This window comes from Xenopus laevis, chromosome 3L, assembly GCF_017654675.1.
Source record: "Xenopus laevis strain J_2021 chromosome 3L, Xenopus_laevis_v10.1, whole genome shotgun sequence".
Lineage (NCBI taxonomy): Eukaryota > Metazoa > Chordata > Amphibia > Anura > Pipidae > Xenopus > Xenopus laevis.
Window position 1 is genome coordinate 86,160,923 of NC_054375.1, and position 23,591 is coordinate 86,184,513.

The 23,591-nt window shown below is 35.0% G+C and overlaps 1 protein-coding gene across 2 annotated transcripts in view; it reads right to left on the reverse strand.

Annotated features, from left to right (window-relative positions):
• Positions 1 to 23,591, reverse strand: part of sema3a.L (semaphorin 3A L homeolog) — a 137,449-nt gene that overhangs the window by 51,644 nt on the left and 62,214 nt on the right. For both annotated transcript variants that reach the window (XM_018250610.2, NM_001085855.1), the window contains 1 exon segment: positions 22,113 to 22,232. In XM_018250610.2, the coding sequence (XP_018106099.1) occupies positions 22,113 to 22,232 (120 nt within the window).

A 23,591-nucleotide genomic window follows, 5' to 3' on the forward strand; every position in this document is an offset into this window, starting at 1 on the left:
AGGCTAAACAGATATATATTGTACCCTAATGGCCAACTTCTATTGCATTTATCCCAAACTAATGGGTTTTGGAGCTTCAACTCTTTTTGCCTTTTTGCAAAAGGTTGCCCAAAGGGTGCATCAGCATTTAAAGAATTGCAGCTTGTAAAAATCTGCTGTGCAATGGCTGGACAGTATGGAAAAACTTAGCCAAACTGCCTTAGTACTGTAAATCTTAACATATGTGACCAACTTTATTATACCACATTACTTTCTATGGGACCATCCACAAACAAAAACATTTCTCTATCCAGAAAAGCCATCATCCTGAGTTACCATCAGAAAAAAATGCAGTATTTATTTTGTACATGCTGTTATAAGCTATGACTCATTTCAGTTACCAACCATATATTTCCAAGATTATTTCTGCTTCACAACAACCATTAAAAAACAAAAGACTCTGTAGCAGGTACAACTATTAATAGAGCAACAAAAATTCTGGCAGATTAGAACCACTGGTGTATAGTAAATCTAAATCAAATAAAGCTAAAATAATATTAGCAATTTCATTTTTTCTTTTGCTAACAGTGCTCTTAAATATTTTTTTTATTCCTTTGCCATCTAATTGGTGTGTCTTCCATATAGTTTAATAATATGGAATATAACAATCATTTTTTCCAATTTACTGTTTTTAATAGTTATGTTATTGATCCAAGTACAATAAAAATGTGTTTTTGGAAATGATTACTAGATGAAGAGGAGGACAAGTCTTGAGGTGAACCCAAGCATGATACCTACAGTATATTTGTCATACAAATAAGTGCTGCATTTGAAAACTCACAATCCTCATGAAACTATTATTTTAATTACACAGGACAAAAATGTATGCCTGTGCAAGTAATTATATCCTTGAAAGTGAGAACAGTTGTGTGCTGTATAATTAGCCCCCGCAATCATACACTTCAAGGTGTCCAGCATTGTTTTGGGTCATTAGCAAAATATAATGAATTTTTCGCCAAAATGACATGTTATTTCATGTAGGTTTGATTTAGAATTTGCAAGCTATAAAAATGCATATTATATTATTTTGCAGCTATTCTGATTAACTTAGTACAGTGCATTTACACTGTAGCCAGTGGAAGACAATTGAGGGGGTCATCTACTAAGTGCAAATAAGTGAAAATAATAGGCAAAAACCACCATGGTTTTAGCACCATGTCCTGTATTTTGCACTTTTAGCACATTTAGCACCACAGTTCTTTTTGCTCTAGAATGAAGCATAATGACAATTTCCCCTATGAATATAGCACTTCCTGTGGTCAGCAGTGCTGTACTCATGAGGGGAGGGATGGAGATGGCGTGTGGTTGTTCCCTCACCCACATTCTAATTTGTGCAAGTTATTGAGTCCCAATGGGAGCAAGGTGCACTGAAGTGCTATACTCATCACTTGCCTAAGGCAGACGTTTAGTACAAGGCTGCCTTGCACTGGACAGAAGAGAGCAACAAGATCCCATGAGCAATTGAGGTGTTTTAGTATTCTTAAACTTGCACCCAGGTCTACAATAAATGAGGTCTATATTATATAGGGCATGAATTTGGGTTTGCACCCCTACCTCTTTATTCTAAAATACACAGATGGATCCCCATAGGATCAATATCCCACAGTGTCCCTGTCCAGTAGTTTTACCTGACCCGCACCCTGACCCTAACCCCCCTTCCACCCACGACTTCCGAGTTCCTTTTATAGACCCGCGCCACACTGCCGATGACATCACAAAAAGGGCAAGGCGATAAGGCGTGCATCTGTAAAAAAAGGAAGCCGGAAGTCAGAAGCCAACAGACCGGCAGTGCAAGGTGGCGAGTGGGGAAAGCAGGAAGAGAGCTTAACCTGGATCCTGCCCGCCACGCGCAACTGGAGGTGCAAGGTTGGCCCAACCCGCTAGTAAACCAATAGGTAACGGGCCAGCCCGCACATCACTATTGTTCAGCTTTGCTTCACAAATGGTATCTACCACTGATTGTCACTTCTTCTTAGATTTAATTCCAATATTGATTTTAAAGAGGTAGGGTTAAACCATAACACACTCTAAGGTTTTCTTGAATGAGAATGGTAAAATTATTAGTTTAAATTGAGTAAAATCAGACAAAGAACAATGATAAATGTGAAACCAAATAGAAGGTGTAAACAAGGCTACCAAGAAATGTTTACCCTAGAGCTACCTATTAATAATGGGGTATTTGCTACTCAAGGTTAAATATTTGGACTCTGCAGTAGCAGCTGCTTTAGGGTTCATATCACAGGTGACTTTGATGTTTACAAGTCTGCTTCATTCAAATATAACGGATTTTAAAGGTATTATTTAGCTCTGTTCCCACTAACTGTCCCTAACTGTATTTTTAAAACTTCATACAGTTTACTAGATTGATGTGCTGTGGTAAAATCACTAATTCAAACAAGTTTTTAAGACTATTTGGCTTTGTCTTCTGTACAGAATGAGTCTCCTTCAAATTCACAGTTTAAATACTTTTTTTTCTCTTCATAATTCACTATGGTAATAGATAGAAATATCATTATTTATAAACAGGGCATAGTCTAGCATTAGAAATACTTGAATGGTTGTTCCACCTGTCTTAAGTGTCTGCTAGAGAATATCTTGCATAATAAGCCTATTGCAAAACAGGGGTTTACAGCTCTGAAAGACTTTAAGTACAGGTTGACAGGATATCCTTATCTCAGAACAGGTGAATGTATCAGTAGAGAGGTATTCTGACAGTTTCACAAGTATGACGATATATTTTACTGGTTGAATAGATTTGCAACTACTTTGTTAACTGTAGCCCTGCCATGAGCCAGTGTGAATCCCTAACCCGCAATGGTAGTGTCTCTGAAATTGAAATTACGAATGTAACTTTATGAGTGAAGGAATTGTCTATGGCATAATAAATATATATATAAATGTAGATGGCATGTGTATGTTCTAAAACAGAGGCCATGTAAATGAGCGATTAATACATTCAGCATCTATTTCTATACCAGACAGAAACATGTTGAAGGTGTAAGTGACTGATCTCAGACTTTAATTTATGTACATTTTCTATCATTCTGGTTTATGCACTATTTTGCTAAATAAATACTGAAGAAATGTTAGTGTGTATATATGATAGTATTTAAAGACATTATGCCTTACATTTGATGTGATGTAGCGCCATTTTTCTTTTTCCACAGTTTATCCAGATATTATATTACATACAATGAAGTGCAAATTAAAAATAAAATAAACCATGTAGCAATCTTATTTTTTGTCACATGAATTGATAAAGATATATTTAGATTAGTCAAAACAGCGGCATGTTTGCATTAACTATTTGACTGTGAGCACTATAAAACTTTTTTTATATAATATACTTTAAGGGGCAGATTCACTAAGGGTCGAATTTCGAAGTAAAAAATACTTCGAAATTCGACCCTCGAATTGAAATCCTTCGACTTCGAATATCGAAGTCTAAGGATTTAGCGCTAAACATTCGTTCGTTCGAAGGATTTTAATCCAACGATCGAAGGAAAATCCTTCGATCAAAAAAAGTTTAGCAAGGTCCCCATAGGCTAACATTGACTTCGGTAGGTTTTATCTGCCGAAGTAGGGGGTCGAAGTTTTTTTTAAAGGGAAAGTACTTCGACTATCGAATGGTCGAATAGTCGAACGATTTTTCGTTCGAATCGTTCGAATCGAAGTCGAAGGTCGTAGTCGAAGGTCGAAGTAGCCCATTCGATGGTCGAAGTACCCAAAAAATACTTCGAAATTCGAAGTATTTTTCATTCGAATCCTTCACTCGAGCTTAGTGAATCGGCCCCAAAATGATCATTTCCATGTTTTGGTTCAGTAAGAGAGGTGTGAAATTCAAAAGCTATATAGTGGCATGTTAAAAGTCAGAAAGAATTAAAGGGTGTTTGATATAAATATGCTGCATATGAATATATGTGCCATATACTGTTCATACATTATGGAATGTTTAAAATCAATTCAATGCATGCTATGGGATTTGTTTACATTTTACACTCATAATATAAATTTAACTTTCTATGTAACCCAAAAGGGAGCTTAAAAATATAAACATGTGACCTCATAGCATGTGTGACCTGATGTAGCTCAGTGTAATGGTGTTTTAAATAAATGTCTCTGCTTTTTATCAAGATGAAATATAATAGATGGAAACAAAGAAAAGAAAAGACTTATTTTTCTTAGTTCAAGATTTGTTTTTGAGACTCTCGCAATGAAAGGTGAGAAAGGCTTATGCTCAGATATGACAAGTTTAGCAGGAGCCGGAGCTGACAACTGATTCCCTGGGAACACATGTCCTTGAATGAAAAAATCCAGAACCTTGTTGAACAACATTGTTCTGTTAACATGTAAAATAAATAATTGAAATAGGAATCTAATGGATCAAGTAGGATTCAAGGGCAACATATCTGTAATGTAGTACTAAGTATAAAAAACATTGAACATGGAAGCTGCCTTAATATCCCTTGTTGTGTTTAGATTTTACAGAATGAATGCCTAAACAATAATTTGGAAATTATGGCATATGCAGAGGATTGTGATAAATGTTACAGAGAACCCAAAAATCACCCCTGAAGACCTGCAAGAACATCTTGCTGCAGATGGTGTATCTGTACATCGTTCTACAATTCAGCTCAATTTGCACAAAGAACATCTGTATGGCAGGATGATGAGAAAGAAGTCCTTTCTGCACTCACGCCACAAACAGAGTCACTTGTTGTATGCAAAAGCTCATTTAGACAAGTTATTTGGTCATAACAAAAAGAGCATTGCATGGTGGAAGAAGAACACCGCATACCAAGAAAAACACCTACTGTCAAATTTGGTACAGGTTCCATCATGCTGTGGGGCCAGTTCAGGGACTTGGGCTCTTGTTAAAGTTGAGGGTCAGATGAATTCAACCCAACATCAACAAATTATTGAGGATAATGTTAAAACATCAATCACAAAGTTGAAGTGACGCAGAGGTTGGACAATGACCCTTAACACACTTCGAAATCTACAAAGGCATTTATGCAGAGGGAGAAGTATAATATTCTGGAATAGTCTCACAGTCCACTGACTTGAATATTATTGAATATCTATGGAATGATTAGAAGCAGGCTGTCCATGCGCGGCAGCCAAATTTAACTGAACTGGAGAGATTTTGTATGGACAAATGACCAAAAATACTGCCATCCAGAATCCAGACACTCATCAAAGGCTATAGGTGGCGTCTAGAGGCTGTTACATTTGCAAAAGGAGGCTCAACTAAGTATTGATGTAATATGTCTGTTGGGGTGCTCAAATGTATGCACTTGTCTAATTTTGTTATGATGCATATTGCATATTTTCTGTTAATCCAATAAACTTTATGTCATATATGATCATATTGATGTGGTGACAGCAAGGGCACATACAATAAAATAACATTTAATTGAGTGTATTCACCCAAGGATTTTAAAGTTGTTTCTGAATGTAATAGCTATTGATAGCTGTTTCTCATTGCCTCTTCTATTATTTCTACTCCTGGTTATGACAATAAAATATCATAGCAGAAGCCGGCTGATAACACGCCTGTGAAGAAGAAAAGTCTTGGCTTTTGGACAGCTGACTATTGCAGTAGTATTGCATGAAACAAACCATAAGCTGAGAAAGAGACAGAAAGATGATGTTTCCAATAATATTTAGAAATAATCTCTTTTAATTAATTTCTTTTTTATTATGCACAAAAAAGTAAAATTTTTTAGTGTAAAAGCCACTTCAAATTACCCATTAATACAATAAAACATTTATACATATGGCTTAAGGGAAGAAAAAAACTATTAAAATAATTTATTAGGTTAATTTGGTTACACGTTAATATTTATAAAAGTTTATTTTTGTGGTTAGATGCATGGCCCATTTGCTAGAATTTAAATAACTGAAATTGGATTGTGCATAAGTGTATGATGATTAAGCATATGCAAATGTAATAAAAAAGATTTTAAAATAATAAAACAAAAGTTCCTGGGAAGTTTTCTGTTCATTTCATATAGGTACAAACCTATAGGTTGATAAGAGTAAATACAGTTTACCGCAGCACATACATTAGAATGAGCAAACAGCCCAACTGATTCCGTGTTCTTCACAAAAACTGTGCATGCAGTTCGCCACAGAGAAAATGGCTTTAGAAGATTTTGACTGCCACAGATTGGCTCCAGATGTTCGTAGTTCTTTGCATATACCATGGTACTTAGGCATTTATATGTACAAAGAGATGAACAAAGATGAATCATATCAGTAGTACAAGAAAATGAGCATGGCCTTATAAATTATAAGTTCCAATAGCATTTAGTGGGCAGGTATGGGTATGCACACAGACACACATACACAATCATTAAGTTGGACTGAACTGATCTTTTCTTAATATTTCAGTCTATACAGTCAAACCAATCAATACAGATGTCAGAAGTTCATATGTCACTAATGGGCAATCATCTTGTCCTGGGTTTTAGGTAGCACTGGCAAATTTCAATCAATTCAGACTTATAAATAAGAATTTCCCTACCAACAAGTTAGTGAAAAAATCTTACACAGTGCATAAATAAATATTTTATGTGGCACGGTCTTGTGTTGCTTGTCCCATTAGGGAATAAATTGTCCTAGTGTATATGGTGTATACAGATTGAATTGTCATGTTTTATTCTAGAGTAAATAAGTGAAGCCATGTTTCCCTGACCTTATGATTCCTTGTGATCAAAGGCATATACATAGTAAAATCTTCAAAATATAAGAGCGGACTCTATATCTCTGCCTTATTTTTCAAATAGTAAGCATCCATAGTATTGCAGCCAAGTGCAGAGTCAAATTGTGCCAGATAAATCAAAACTAGTGATGAGCGAATCTGTCCCATTTCGCCGGGAAAAAAAAAAAAATTGTGGAACAGCAAAAAAAATTGGTCATTGGGTGTGAAAATAATTTTGACGTGCGACAATTTTTACACGAGCAACAATTTTTACAAGCGCAACTTTTTTGTTTAAATGCATTAAAGTTAATAGGCGTCAAAATAATTTTAATGCGCAACCATTTTTATGCACGCAACAGTTTTTATGCACTCAACAGTTTTTACACGTACAACTTTTTTGTCCAAATGCATTAGTCAATGGGTGTCAACATTTTTATGCACAGCAATTTTTATGCGTGCAACTTTTTTTTTGTCTCATTGAATTTTACCGTGGGGAATTTTTGTAGCAGTTTCATGAAAAAATTGCAGGTAGAAAGGTGCAGAAATTCACTGCAAATCCATGCCTGGCCCATAGGGATGTAGCGAACTGTTCGCCCACGAACTAGTTCGCGCGAACTTCGACCGTTCGCGTCCGCCGAATGTTCGCGAACGTTTGGGAACGTTCGCATTTTGAGTTCGCGTTCGATCGTTCGACCATTCGAATTCCTTCGACCGCTAAAAATCGAACGATTTCCATTCGTTCGAACGATTGTAAGCATTCGATCGAATGAAAAGCATTCGATCGAATGGCTTCGATCGTTCGATTCAAATGAAAATCCTTCGATTGAACGATTAAAATCCTTCGATCGTTCGAATCAAACGATTTTAGCGGGTGTTCGAAGTTCGCGAACTGTTCGCGAACGTTCGCATTTTTTGCCGGTGTTCGCGAACGGCGTTCGCGAACACCAAATCGGCAGTTCGCTACATCCCTACTGGCCCATCACTAATCAAAAAAATGAAATAGCACTTGCCTTTTGATGCAAATTAGGTGTAAGTTGCGTCTAGCATTAAAGGCTGAAAAACACATTGAAAATGGTATGTATATCCGTTTCATCATAGATGGGCGTTTGGTCAGATTTGTTTTAATAAAAATGAGAAATTTGAGTTTTAGTAAAAAAAACCTTTGGTATAAGAGGGGCAAAGAGATTACACAAGGCATCCATGGTCAATGCCAGTGATTGAATCAGCCCCACCATTATTCAGCTGGAACCTTATTCTTAGAAGCTCATTATTTTAGTGCAGCCAGGGTGTAGGTATATAGTACCCCCTCTTGTAAATTATAAGGATATTATAAATTACCGAGGAGTTTCATGACCATATAAAAACACGAGGCCTAAGGCCTAAGGTCATGGAACTCTGAGGTAACTTATAATATCCTCAACAGGGGATACTTTATTTATTATAATACACAAGATTCAGTGAGTCACATGACAGAAATGACATCACTACTCACCGTTTACAACTGGTGACATCAGTACTCACCATGTATAAGGATATAATTTACACGCTATTCATGGCTTTTGTATATTATATACGTGTATTCCAAAAGCAGCATTGATTAACAGAGGGAGGTCCGAACTGAGAATTAAAATAGGCCCTGGCGTTTTGTGTAAACAGAGGCCCAAACAGCCCACACAGAGGCCCAAATAGCCCCCACCAGCCAACTAAATACTGACTTTCTATGGGAGCTTATAGCAGCCCCTCTGGCATTTGCCAGAACCCACAGATTGCCAGTCCGGGCCTGAATAGAGGGGAATGTAAATCTGTTGATATGCACTGTTAGACTAAACTAGTGATAAGCTGTACTTTGCACAAGCCAGTCATAGTGCTGTACACATGAGATCTATGTGGATATGGGGTTATTTGCAAATTAAAAATATTTGCTCCCTAAAAATGTAAATGCTTTTTGAAATAAATTAACGTGTTTTGGATCCATTTGTTTTTTTAAAAAAAAATAAGGTTGTACGGTAATTTTAGACATGTAAAGCAAAGTATGTAAATTTTTGATGAGAGAGATCTAAAAGGAAAAGTGCTATAAAAGAAACAATATTTGGTACTAACATGGATAGTGTTTTCATGCATATTAAAATATTATATTTACATTTTGGGGCATATTTAGGAAATCCCTTGCCAGAGCATTAATGTACCAGATTGATTATTTTGTGTGAAATTTTTCTTGGCCATAAAGGTACATACGAGATCAAGCTTACCATAGAAGCAAAAATTTTTCTTACGCATTCTGACCCTTGAGCTTCCAAAACATTTTTTATAAAATGGACCCTATAGCTCTATATAATAAAACATTTGTTTTTTATATATTTAAAAGCACCTTTTTACAAAAGGGAATCCCACGCATATATTTATATTTTGTTATGCTAAACAGTTTAGAAAGCCATAGTGTCCTGAAAAAAGCAATATATACTGTCCCTAGGTAAACTATAAGGTGCCTCCAGGAAATTCTTTCACATAACCAAAGTGTACAAATGTATATGAATGCCCAGCAGCAAAAAGGGTTAAAAGGTTAGTTCAGAATCGCCAGGGACTTAGAGCAGCTTTTTTCAAGTGAGTACATGGTTATAGATTGTGTTTCTATTGCTTTTGCTCTGTCAAAAGGTGATAAATAATAAATTGCAGTGTAGACACAAACATTCTAATTACCATTTTATTTCTAATACCTGTGCAATGCTTGCAGACAGACACACACACACTGCAAAATAATTATACTTACATTGAACTGTTCTCTAAAACATGTATTTTGTACACAGCAATGTTGGAGAGGTTGCCAGCCTCTCTACTTATTTATTCCTGTCTTTTGTGCCTAAAGGATCAACAACTTTTGGCATGGCTGAAGAACTTAAGCACAGCTCAGTAACTGGGGTTTTACATTTCACTGAGCAGACACTAAGGATGGAGTTTTTTTTTTTATAAACCTGCTCTCTGAAAACTACAAACAAAGATTTGGTTTCCAATGTCCAGTACATGTTCTTTACGTTATATTATTTTGCAATGGTTATTTTTGTCATTTTTTAGACTAAAACTCTTATTGTGAAAATGTGTTATTATCCCAAACTGTCCATCAATGTACAAAAAGCATATTAAAAAAGGATGTTCAAATAGGTTTGTGGATATGAAAATTACTCCCTTCCATCATAATTATTCATTAGTTAAAAATAATAATAGTAATAAGTTTAATGGCCAAACAGGCATTTTCTTTAAGGCGGACAAGTATATTCTTGCGCAATACTCTTTTTTACATGCCACAGGCTGGAGTCACCTCCATGGGAAACAGTCACCAAATGACAAATAACTGTCTGTTTTTCTTGCATTTTGATTGCAGTTTTTTTCTCTCAGATGATAAGAATCAAAAGGTCTTGGTATCCCATGACACACAACTTTCAAGAAAGTCACATGCTCCCCACAACTACATATAGTAAGTTTTAAGTACACTTTTCAGGTGGAAAATATATGTGGGACCTCAAAAACCCCTTATAATCATAGGAATAAGGTTGTGCCCCTCCAGGGAAGATCCTCCTGGGGAGGCCACAAGTTTCTAGGCCATAGGTTTTATAAAATAAATGCTATTGAAACACTTCTTCAACCACTCTCTCGACCCATTTGTTTATTGCCTTTTATACACTTTCTGGTGGTTTCATTGTATTTCAGATTACCTGGAAGTGCACTTGTAGCTCCTGTTTTGGAGAGTTGTTGACAACACTCAGTCTACAAGACTGCAATCTACCCAAACAAACTGTTATGGTATGGAGAACAAGCAATTGTAGCTAATCGCACCATCAAAAGGGCATATCTGTTTTTGCATTTTATCACTCACCTTTTTTGTGGAAGCAACAAATTTTTATGTAGAACAAAGTAACTCCACTGCTACTCTAAATACCTCTTTCTCTTAGAGATATATATTGAATTATTCATGACTGTTTTGCCACAAGATATTAATTAATAATTTAATACATTCTTTTTCTTGGAATTTTTATATGAGACCCGATGGCATTCTACAATTTTATTAAAGTCAAACAGAAATGACTTAAAAAAGGTCAAATATTTATATTTCTAAAGTTCAATATTTTACAGTTATTACTGATTTGAAAGTCAGTATACATCAAGAATATGTTCCCCACTATAATTCAGTATGCTTCTGTGCAGAATTGAAAAAGGTAAAACAAATCTAATTGCATTACCTAACGGGTAAATGGATTAATTATTTATTTTTCCATAGGGTATGAGAAATTCAATCTTGTTTAAAAACACATGTGCAATGTATTTTTCTTTTCCAGGTTCCATTTGGCTGTTTGGTAACATAAAGCACATACTGTATGAATAGGGCTATTATCTGTTTCCTGAGTTCTCTATCAAATTTGCTATGCTTTACGTGCTATCCTCACCTTTTTAAGAGATTTAAATTTTCTTTTCTGCTCAAATTTGCACTCACCCATTTCTTGCCTACTGGATGTAAAAAAAAGAAAAGCAATGATGTAATATGAGAATTTCTTCTGACAAATGGTTCAGAAATGTAAAAAGAAACCATATAATTTAATACAGGCATCTACTTTGGCTTTATTTAGATGATATGCAAAAGATAAACTGCTTTTTGCTATACGTAATAGCTTGCCTTGCAGTTTTCTTCTTTTTATAAATACTCTAAAATACATAGAAGGGTGTAGTGAAAACCAGATAATTTTATCTTAAAGGACAAGGAAACACTTCAACACAAGTTTTAAGTATATACTAGAATACCTCCTGCTGTATTGAATCGATACCATAATTTTAAAAAAACTTGATTTGCCTGCAGCTGCACCCGATTCCTTGATAAAAGAGTGCTTGAACGCAGGCGACATTTTTTCTTTCATTAAGTCAACCAAATTTGCATGAGCAATGTTTCCTCCAGTCCACGTCATCAGTTCTTGTGCGCTGCTTCTTCAATACTCTGCTGCAGTGTTAAATGAAAAAGACCCCAGGGACATGAGCAGGCAGACACACCGATCAGCACAGTGGAACACAAACAACTAAGCGCCTCCTGATAGGTGTGTGTCTTCCTGCTTTAGGTTATCTTAGTAACCATTTAAATCTGTTATCATTGCTATGAGCTGAAGTGAGGGTGGGCATATTGAGAATCAAGCCTGCCTGTGCTGCTGTTTGTGTAAGAGAATGCTCGCACCCAAACCCAGCAATTGTGCATGCTCCAATCTTGGTGCTAGGGATGTAGCGAACAGTTCGCCTGCGAACTTCGACCGTTCGCGTCCGCCTAATGTTCGCGAACGTTTGGGAACGTTCGCAATTTGAGTTCGCGACCATTCGACCGCTAAAATCGAACGATTTCCATTCGTTCGAACGATTTCCATTCGTTCGAACGATTAAAATCCCTCGACCGTTCGATTCGAATGAAAATCCTTCGATCGAACGATGAAAATCCTTCAAACGTTCGAATCGAACAAAAAATCCTTCGAACGTTCGAATCGAACGATTTTGCGGGTGTTCGAAGCTCGTGAACGGTTCGCGAACCGTTTGCATTTTTTGCCGGTGTTCGCGAACGGCGTTCGCGAACACCAAAACGGCGGTTCGCTACATCCCTACTTGGTGCTGCACTATGGGTATTTTTTTCTAAACATATAGGTGCTGAGCACGGTAAGCCATGTGCAATGAATGGTTGATATGATAGTCCCATCCACTGACCAATTTCAGGCCAAAATTTTTTTAAACGCATGCAATCAACTGTAGGGACAATTTTGTGGGAATGTTACAATAGTTCTCACTGAATCAATGTAACCATAAGTTAAAGGGAATGTTCACCTTCCAAACACTTTTTCAGCCGAGTTGTTTTCAGATTGTTCTCCAGAAATAAAGGCTTTTTTCAATGGCTTTCCATTTATTTTTTTTTAAGTTTAATGCCCCTGCCTCTGGTGTTTCAGTCTGACAGCGCAGGCTCTAAACTTTTACAATTTTGCAACATTTAGTCAATACATTTCTCAACAGCATCTGTGGCGTATTAGCAACTATTATATCAATTCTGCAACAGCTACCTTTAATGAAACCCAGAGATTCTGCTCAGCAGGGACAAAGATAAGAAATGTATCAACCAAATGAATTAATTAAGAACAGTTTACAGGGTCGGCGACCCCCCTCACCAGAGCTGCTTTAAAAGTTAAAAAAATTACACTTTACACTTCAATATTAGAAAAACGGTCATACATAGAAGATAGAAAGTAATTGGAAAAAGTCTTTATTCCTGGCAAACTATCGGAAACCAACTGAACTGAAAAAAAGTGTTGGAAGGTGAACAACCTCTTTAAGATGATTTTAGTGCTAAAATTGGTTGTTTCACACGACGAAATCTGCCCATGTATTGCCACCTATATAAAAGAACATTTGCAAGATATGCATACTTTTGACGACCCCTGCCACCAATTCACATACATTAACTTTGTTTGTTTTCTAGTACACTCATTTCAAGATTGTCTCCAAGACCCACCAACTGTACTGTTTTAGAAATACAAACCCTATAATTATCAGGTGTGACTGGAGGTGCAGCCATAAAGCAGAGGCCTTCTTCTTATACCAGTAAGGCACAATCCTAATTTTAGCTAACTACATGGCTAAAACAGAATTTGAAACAATCTTCTAAACAGATGACTGATATGGTGTCCTCGAGCATCTTGATGACCAGTTTCATTACCAGACAATTAACAAAGAACATGCAAAGACATATTTACAAACAGAGTACTTAATAAAAGTAGACATGTGAATGTATGTGTGAAAAAAGTGGCAAGCTGCTATGATAAAAATAGCCTCTCAGATCATCAGATTAGATTATGTATAATGTTTGATCGAACACTCAGCATGATACTAATCTAGGCTAAAAATGAATGTCAATGATGCCAGCTTCATGTGATCTTTGGGGGGTTTTTTTTATAATTGTGCCATACCCAATCTACTATTGGATATATTTTTTTGTGCCTGCTACTGTACTTTGATTTCAATGTTGAATGCCTATTGATGTGTACTGTTGTGTAGAGTATTAATATATGTATCTTAATATAAAGCATATGTCTTTTAGTTTAAATCAAGACTATTCTTTAACATATGTATCTATGAATCTTTAATATGTTTTAGTTTTCAGCACTTATAACATTAAAATTTGATCGGTTTTGGGCTAATGGGGGAAGCATTCTAAAATGTTTGTTTGAAAGTGGGAACAGCTAACTTTCCAGGCAGGCTGGAAAATCCCATTGTCCACCAGAATAGAGGACCCGATGTCCATCCCCATGCCCTGGCTACACAATTAAATGGTAAAGAGAAAGGGGGAATATGTGGAGAGCAGTGACATCTAAGAAGTGCTGAATGGAAAGTGAAAGTAATTGCCTGCCCCGCCTCTATGCCCAGGGCATAGAGGAATGGCAGACAATATTTGATTGACAGCTGAGATTTTTAAATGAGCTTAAAACAGCTATGAATGCTTTAATAAAAAATAGAAATTGGATTTTATGTTTAATTTAAAATGGACTTTTATTATACAAATTCTTGTGTCTGGGTGACAGGTCCACTTTAAGACACATAATAAAATGTGTTTGGTTCTTTTTTTTTTATTATTATTTAGAAATTTTACATAGAAAGTGTATTGACAGAAATATAAAAAGATAAAAAGTAGAATAAGAATATATAAGACAAGTGCTTCCACGTAGAAATACAAATCTAGTATTCCATATTAACACGCGACAAAAAAAGCTTTAACATTAATAACTGCATAAATCTACTACAATTTTGTTATTCTGGCTAGTTAGCTTGCCAGGCCCGCAGATAGTTCCTAATACTCAGTAAGATCCTCCATTTAATATGTGTTTGGTTCCTAACCAATTATTAGTCAATACCAGCACTGTATGTCTCTGAGGAAACAATGGAATACTCAATTTCAAGTATTCTGATTTAAAAATTCTTGCCTATATCCATCCACTTAGCATACTAGGATACAAATACTCTGACTGCATCTCAATCTAGTTCTAACTATAAGTCAATGGGAGAAGTCCCAATAATTTTTTGATGTGCGCTGGGTTTCATGCAATATCCTGAAGTTTTTAGGGCTTTCTGGTGAAAATTCCGAAAAATTGTTAACATCGTGAAAATTGGATGAAAAAATACGAAAAAAAATCATGAAAATCTGATTTTTTTTTTCCTGCAAAGCAAATTTTCGGGAAAATTTAATAATAAATAAGCTTAAAAGACACGAGCAGATTTGATCGGAGTTTGTAGCAGAAAATATTGAGATAAATTCGGACTTTGATAAATAACCTCCTAAGTGTTAAATGTAGTTTGAACCACATTCATGGAACATATTTCGGGTCCTGAAATAGAATTTCTGCCATTCCCTTTTTAAATGAGTCCATTCTAAAACAACCACTCCCAAGTACTCATTTTGCGTTGCTGTCTTTTACATTTTCTAGACTTTTTTGGTATAAATGACAACCACATTTTCAAAGCAGACAAATTATAGACTATGACAAATACCTGAATATAATAAGATGAAAAGTAGACAAATTTACTCTCTCATTTTTGACAGTTTGAAACTTTTATTTCCTGCAAGTTAATGCAGGAGTACAGCCTTTTAAAAAGCTGTTGAAACATAATTACCCGACTAGTATTTCTGTCACTGGGACACAAATAGATTGAAAAAAAAAACTAATGTGTAATTACAAAATATGCTTGGGCAAAATGGAATAAGTCAAATGACAGCTGAAAGGAACAGACGATTAATTTCCATGTAATGAAAAAAGCTTGACCTTGCAGGAGATATATTAGAAACATTTCTTTTATGTGTCATTTACAAAAAAAAGAAGATATAGCTCTTCTAAAATTAATTAAAGTCAAACAGTTTCTTCTTTCTGCTTTTGGAGATCTAGAGAATCAGTAACTGACTTTATACTTTACACATTGACACTCCACAAGCACAAAACATTTAAAAAGGCTCTGAAACAGTGACTGACAAAGGGTATTGAATGTGGTGAATTCCAGAATTCAGATTCTCCTTCAATCTTTCCTTACATTCATCTGTTATTGTTGTTTTGCACATACCCAAATGCTGAACAATGGTTTTATAAGTACTTACTAATTTCAATATATCCCGGAGCACTATATTTACCTTCCCCATTAAGGGGCAGATTTTATTAAGGTTCGAGTTGTGTTTTCCATGAAAATTTTGAGTTTTTGAGGGTTTTTTTAGGTTAAAAAAATTAGAATATTTTTAGATGCATTATACCCCAACCCTGGAAATTACTTGAATCCAAAAATACACCTGTCGAGGTCATGTAGAAGTCAATGGCAGGTGTCCCTTGAACCATTTGAAGATGTTAGCCTTCATGATGTTCAAGTTTTTTTTCTGAGGGTTTCGCCCGAAAACTAGAGTAAGTCAAGGTTTTTTTTTTTGCAGAAAAACTCAATCAATTCAATTTTTCGGGTTGTTAACCCCAAACTAGCTTATTCAAGAAACTATTTGCACTGTGAGTTAATTTGAGGTTTAAAAAACCTCACATAACTCTAAAATTTGACCTTTGATAAATAACCCCTCAAATGTATTAAATAATTATACTAGAATAGGTTTTATAGCAAAATGAGTATTGGCCTAACAGAAATGTATGCAATTAAATTAATTATTTTAACATGAAATATAAAAAAATATTAATATAAAATATCTTGGCACGTTCACTTTGTATTAAATGTACATTACATAGTTACATAGTTAAATTGGGTTGAAAAAAGACAAAGTCCATCAAGTTCAACACCTCCAAATGAAAACCCAGCATCCATACACACACCCCTCCCTACTTTTAATAAAATTCTATATACCCATACTAGCTTAGTATCACAATAGCGGATTTTTTTGTGAAATGGCAAAAGCTAACTAAATGCAGTGAAATCAAACTGTTTTTATGCACAACTTTTATTTTAACAATACACTGGAGTCTATGGATGTTTTTTCATAGTGAAACCTGGCAAAAATTTGACCCATTACTAATTTTGACCAGGGCAGATTGCTTATCAAAGCGGACCTGTCACCTAAACATAAAAAGCTGTATGATAAATGTCCTTTTCAAATGAAATATGAATCTCAAATTCTTTTTTTTATTAAAGCATTCATAACTGTTGTAAATTCATTTAAAAATGTCAGTTGTCAATCAATTATTGCCTGCCCCTCCTTTATGCCTTAGGCATAGAGGCGGGGCAAGCAATTGCTTAGACTTTCCATTCAGCACTTCCTAAATGTCACTGCTCTCCCCACATTCCCTTGTTGTCTTAACCATTTAATTTTAGCCAGGGCATGGGGATGGACATCAGGTCCCCCATTCTGGTGCACAAACAAGATTTTGAGCTGATGCAAGGCTTGTATTAATAATAGTGTTCACAAAATGGCTCCTGTCTGCTTGCTATAATTATGAATTCCCAGATGGAAGGAAACAAGATTCAAATAATTTTTACAGTGTAATGAAAGTTCATTTTGCTTGACTTGAACATGATAAAATAGGATTTTGAATTATTTTTTTGGCGATGGTCCCCCTTTAAAACTGATCCTAGTGCCTGTGAGTCTGTATGAGCTCAGCTTTAGTGAGGTAGAAGCTCATGTGAATAATGTAAATCTAAGTAAAATATTACATAACATATTTGTTGTTATATATCTACATATATAGATAAAGCACAATAACATAAATAAATAGCATGTCAAATTAATAGTTTATACCTTTCTATAATCTATTTAGTTAGTAAGCCTGTGGGAAGGATGGAAAAAAATCCAAGTCATACATCATCGCTTCACTATATAAATGGAATTATGTATTCATTTGTAAATCAACTGATATGACCTTTCACTTAGGTGGAGTCACTCATTCATTAAGTCAAAGGACTATGATTCAGGAAAATCTGGGTTTGATTCCTACATCAACTCATTGTGACCTTTGGCAAGTCACAATCTCCCTATGCCTTAGGCGCCAAAACAAACTGTTAGCTCTCCAGAGGCCTCAGTAGTTCATGCAGTTAGTATAAATATAAGAAATATGGACAAAAATTTATATTTTTTGAAGGTGTAAAAACAGTAATGTCGTACAAGAAAATTGTATTAACTGAAAATGGTGCTGCTGGTTAGTATTGTCATTCAATAATAACTATAAACCCATTTCTAACTATTTTCTTGGTACAATCAACACTACCTCTCACCGCTTGTTTGTAAATTCCATTCTGTTTCAGCTCTTCTGCATATTGCCAACCACACCCTCTTCGTTGCTTTATCTAGCCAGCTACTTGGCCTCTTCTGCTGCCAAGGACATTTTTTCTTCGGTGCATTTCTTTTCTAACATTCTTTGACCCTTTCTCACTTCCCCCAGTGCTTTTTTCACCAAAAAAAAGCGTCTTCCATTCTTTGACAGTACAAAACTTATCCTACGGCCCAAAATCTTGCAATTCACGCAACCTAGTTTTTCTAACTGCAGGAATATTTAACCCAACACAAATTTATGGAAATTTGGGCAACTTGAAACATTGTTTTCATATTTATTGACTCTGGACAAAAGACTACAAAGGTCTAAATGTAAGGCGTCCTGGCCGTCCTCCGCGCATCCAAGATGGCGGCGCCCAAAAGAGGCCATGTGGCCTTCAGACACCAGCGTGACGCCAGCGTGACGCTGGCGTTTTTGCGCAGCATAATAACACTGGCGCATTAACACTGGCGCATCCTTTGGACGCTGGCGTCCAAAACATGCTGGCGCACATTCTGGCGCACGTCCTGTGAAGTCACCTAGCACGTTTTGGCGCGAAAACCCACCTATTTAAGGACACCAGAAGGTTCTCTCAGCGCCCGAGTATAGGTTCTTCTATCTAGAGTTCCTGGGTGTCTTCTAAATATTGATTCTTGATTCTCGAACATGCCTGAAACCTCGACCTTGATACTTCGCTGCCTGGACCAACCTTTGCCTGAAACCTCGACCACTATATCTTGCTGCCTGGACCAACCTTTGCCTGAACTGACGATTCTGCCTAATCCATTGTACCGCGAACTGTGTTTTGCTTCCTCCTTGGTCCGCACTCCAAATTGTGCCTTCGGGCCCTGACACTAAAGAAGTGGATTATATAGAAATCACAGCAACATGACTGTGAGTCAAGCCACACAGATTGGAAATGCTTGAAATAAGAGAATGATCACGGTGAAAGATGTTATAAACATGACATAAGTAAATGATGCCCATTTAAAACATACTGTAGACTGGAATCAGTTATAATAGTAAAGTTTTAAAAATTTGCATCTATTGAAACCAAAGTAATACAGTAATAAAATTATAAGGCTATACAGGTATTACTAATATATGTTGTTGATGAACAAATTGCCATTGTATATATATAAAATTTTATTTCAGATATTGGAATTTGTAGGATAATTATCTATTGATAAATCTATTAGCTTTGATTTGCACTTGAGGTACAAAGATGCAGAAGGCAATTTACTCATCTCTAATTAAGAGAATTTATTTTATTTAAATAGAAAATACTGAGAGGGGAATGCAGGCAGCTGCTATGATGGGAAATATCCAGGTTGGTCCATAGTGATTTGAACACCTATAGCAGCAGTAGGGCAGAGGCTTTTTTTTTATTATTTTTTTTTTACTTTTTTACTGGGTTAGCTCCTACCTTGGAGGCCTAACATTTCATCAACCCAACATTCCCCCAGCTCATAACTAGGGTACCGATATACAGGTATAAAATAGTTACATTAATAAATAATAATGAATGCAGTAATATATAGGAAATCAAACAGGTTTTAACCCAGTTTCAGACTTAAACAGGAGTAATTTGTGCACTTATATATAAACATATACAGCAATAGTGGACCCTGTAATATAAATTGAAATGAAGATCATCATCATCAATCTTCCTGTACTAATTCAGTTTCAAAAGCTACCCCATTGTATTTTTTTTTTGCACAGAATGAATGCTAGTACCTTTTTTACTAGGTAATGTGGGTAAATATTTGGCATGCAGTGTTTCACAGCTGCACTCTATCAGGGGGATACAATCGAAGCCTTATAACTTGCAAACAAGCTTCTCTAAACATAGTTCATAAGTTCACAATTTGGAGATTCTGTGTTGTGTTACAAAGTGTTTCTTCAATTTCATGGTTAACCTAATGCATTGTTGTAATTATTTTGCAATGTATACCAGTGCTGTGGGTTCTACTGAAATGGATTAAAATAATATATTCTGTTAATCTACAGGAAAATTTTAAATTTTAGTTTCGGAAATTAGTAAAAAGTATTGAGCCTAATTCCTCATCCAAAATGGTTTACGACCCTCTGCTAACACCAACACACAGAAAAAACTGTATTATGAGGAAGGAATTTCCTGTTGGTTATTACTATGGATTAGTGGCCTGAGGGGACAGGTAAAAGCAGAATCAACATTCCACTGAGATATTCTGTAGTTAAAAATGTATACAGAAATGTATTTGTGAGTGAACTATTTATTTAAAAATGTGATACCTCAATAGGAAATATTCTCTTCATATTTTATGTAACATACTTAGATCATTGTTAAATGTTTTACTTTTTTTTTTTTAAAATGCGAAAGCCCCTCAAAAGCACGTGTAGGCATTTTTTAAATTGATTGAAAATATTAATATTTTTTATTATTCCTTGAAGTTGTTCTAAAATAGGCATTATATAGGCACCATGGTACAATATTTTAAATGTGGTTAATTCTGAATACTACTGCTCTAGCTATAAACATAATATATATATATATATATATATATATATATATATATATATATATATATATATATATATATATATATATATATATAGTCAAATACAAGAGTCCTCTGCACTCAACCCATTATCAATATATTTAAGACAGTGACATTTTGTGCATACTGCTACTGAAAAATGCCTTACCCTTTAAACAAAACAGGGATTGTTTGTCCATATATTGCAATATATTTAAGCTGGCCAACTACGTCAAAGTCATCCCATATCTGTCCTATGCTCAATTTTATTATAGGCTAGAGTGCTAGCCGAAACGTTAGTTTTTTTGTTTAATAAACACCATTTGTTTTTCTACTAAGACCTGTGTGTGCTCGCCTACCTTCCGATATCCACTATTATTTTGCTGTTAGCACCCAGGCAACAAGACCGTATAAACGAGCTGTGCTGGCTTCTTCCGCTCATTATATATATATATAATATATATTATATATATATATATATATATATATATATATATATATATATATATATATATATATATATATATATATATATATATATATATATATATATATATATATATATATATATATATATATATATATATATATATATAGTCATATGGTACACCGGCACTCACCCTCACTGGATCAAATCCCGGGTGCTCCTCAAAAGGAAATAGATAAATGTAGTCAGGAGCACTCACGGGTATAGTGATTAAGAAGTATCTTTTTATTAGAGTATTACAAACTCTCCCACATCAACGCGTTTCGGTTCTCTCTGAACCGTCGTCATCCTGACGACGGTTCAGAGAGAACCGAAACGCGTTGATGTGGGAGAGTTTGTAATACTCTAATAAAAAGATACTTCTTAATCACTATACCCGTGAGTGCTCCTGACTACATTTATTTATTTATATATATATATATATATTTTTTTTTTTTTTTTCAATGCATAAGTTGTGAGGATTCAATATGTAGTTCGATCACCGGCGCTTCCATCCAATGAAGCCAAGTAGGATAAGGAAAATGTGTGTGTATATAGAGAAACACCTTGTTTATAACTATATCTGATTATGATGTTATATATAGTTCTACGTGGACTGTATGCTCAATTTTCTCCCCTACCCCCTTTCTGTGCCCTATTCCCAAAAATCTATATAAAGAATTATAATAAAAAAAAGAATGTACTTTCGAAAATGAAAAAAAAAAAGGAAAATAGTAATGAACTTCACTTAAGCAATTAATTCAATTAATTATTGACCACGGTTAATAAACAGCACAACTTTTGTAGCAGTTTCTGCACTTAATTGAAGTACCTTACTATTTTCCTTATCTCATATATATATATGACAGTGCTAACTTTTTTTCACATTTTCACAGTCTGGCTCAAACATATGTTTGTTATGCTAACAGCCCAAATAAATTTTAACTGCAGGAAGTTAAGGAGTGAAGTGCTTATCTGTTGAATTACCTAGCATATGTGTGTAAATGGTTGGGACACAGTTTAAATCCAATTTGACTGGAAATATAGCATTTCTTAATTAAATTAATTTACAAAATAAAGACAAAACTCAATTTTACCTCTGGGTAGTGGCCAACATCGATATAGGTACAGACAGGATGAAAGGCTCCAGTTCCACAAGCATACAAGTGTGTGTGATTGTAAGCCTTAAGGACTTTAATGAAGTTTGCACATTCTTTCTGTAAAAAAAAATATAAATTAAGAATTCAACTTGTACATTAGAATTGTCTCTGTAGTTACATACAAATAAATGTTTTTAGGTTGTATTCATACATTCATGGATATTTCACTGTGATTTGCCAAATTGACGAAAAACTATTCATGTGGAATGATATCATTGGGGTGCAAGGGCACGTAATGCTAGTCTTGCACTCAAGAGCACAAATGTAACATGATTATTATCAGTGATTATCAGGTTAATTAAAATGGACATCTAAGGACAAAAAGGCAACTTTTCTTGCTCCCAAGTGATGCATTTACACATGATATGTACTTTGAAGTCATTCAATAATCCTCCCCCAATGAATAGCAGAAAAATCCTGCTGACAGATTGAATAAAATAAAGTTCAGCTTTCTTGGAGTGAAAGTTATGAAACAACATTTTACATCTTGACTTAAAATTTATTGAACAGTTTATACATTTTTTTATTTTTATTGATTCTGTATTTTATATTTATAACTGGCTTTTATAACTAAATAAATAAAATAAACCTCAAAATATATTCAGGCTATAGAAATGCTTTTGAAGGTCTAAAAAACATGATGGCATTTACCTACAGAAAAAGCTTGTAGTTGCAGATTTCCTTTAAAAAGGGGGTCGGGACATCAAATGTGGATCCTGACAACTCCATAGGGCTGCATATTACAATTCATGCTAGCAATAGATATAATATAGCCCTTAGTGATCGGCGAATCTGTGCCGTTTTGCGAAACAGTGAAAATTTGCAAAACACATTAAAGTTAATGGGCGTCCGAATAATTATGACACACCAATTTTTGTTTCACGCAGCAGGTTTTTTGCTTGTGGTGAAACACAGAAATTCACTAAAAATTTGTGTCTGGCGAATTTATTCACCCATTACCAATAGCCATATTTTCTATATATGAATGTATAGTATACACTGTCCAGTTCATATTATTTAGCCAAAGCATCTGCATTGTATTACATATTTATGACACAAAGTGCAATGTGCTAATGATATGTTATGTTGTGTTAATTTAGTATTTTTATAGACTAGGTACAAATATGAAAATTAATTCTTAATGCATTTCTCAGTTAAGTAGATATTATATAGCACAAACATGGAGAATCAGCAGATGAATGAATCATTCTAAATATATATTTGTATAGTGATTTATTTATAAAGTTAAAGTATCGGAGCCAAATGAAAACTGATTTTTTTGTGGTAGGGCTAAGTATACACTAAGATATAAAATTAGCATAAGGCCCTTGCCTAGTTTGTGAGATCACAGAGTGAGCAAATGACTGGAAAAAACTTATATGTGTAAGTGCAAAGGCAGTGGTAAACCAAGCTTTG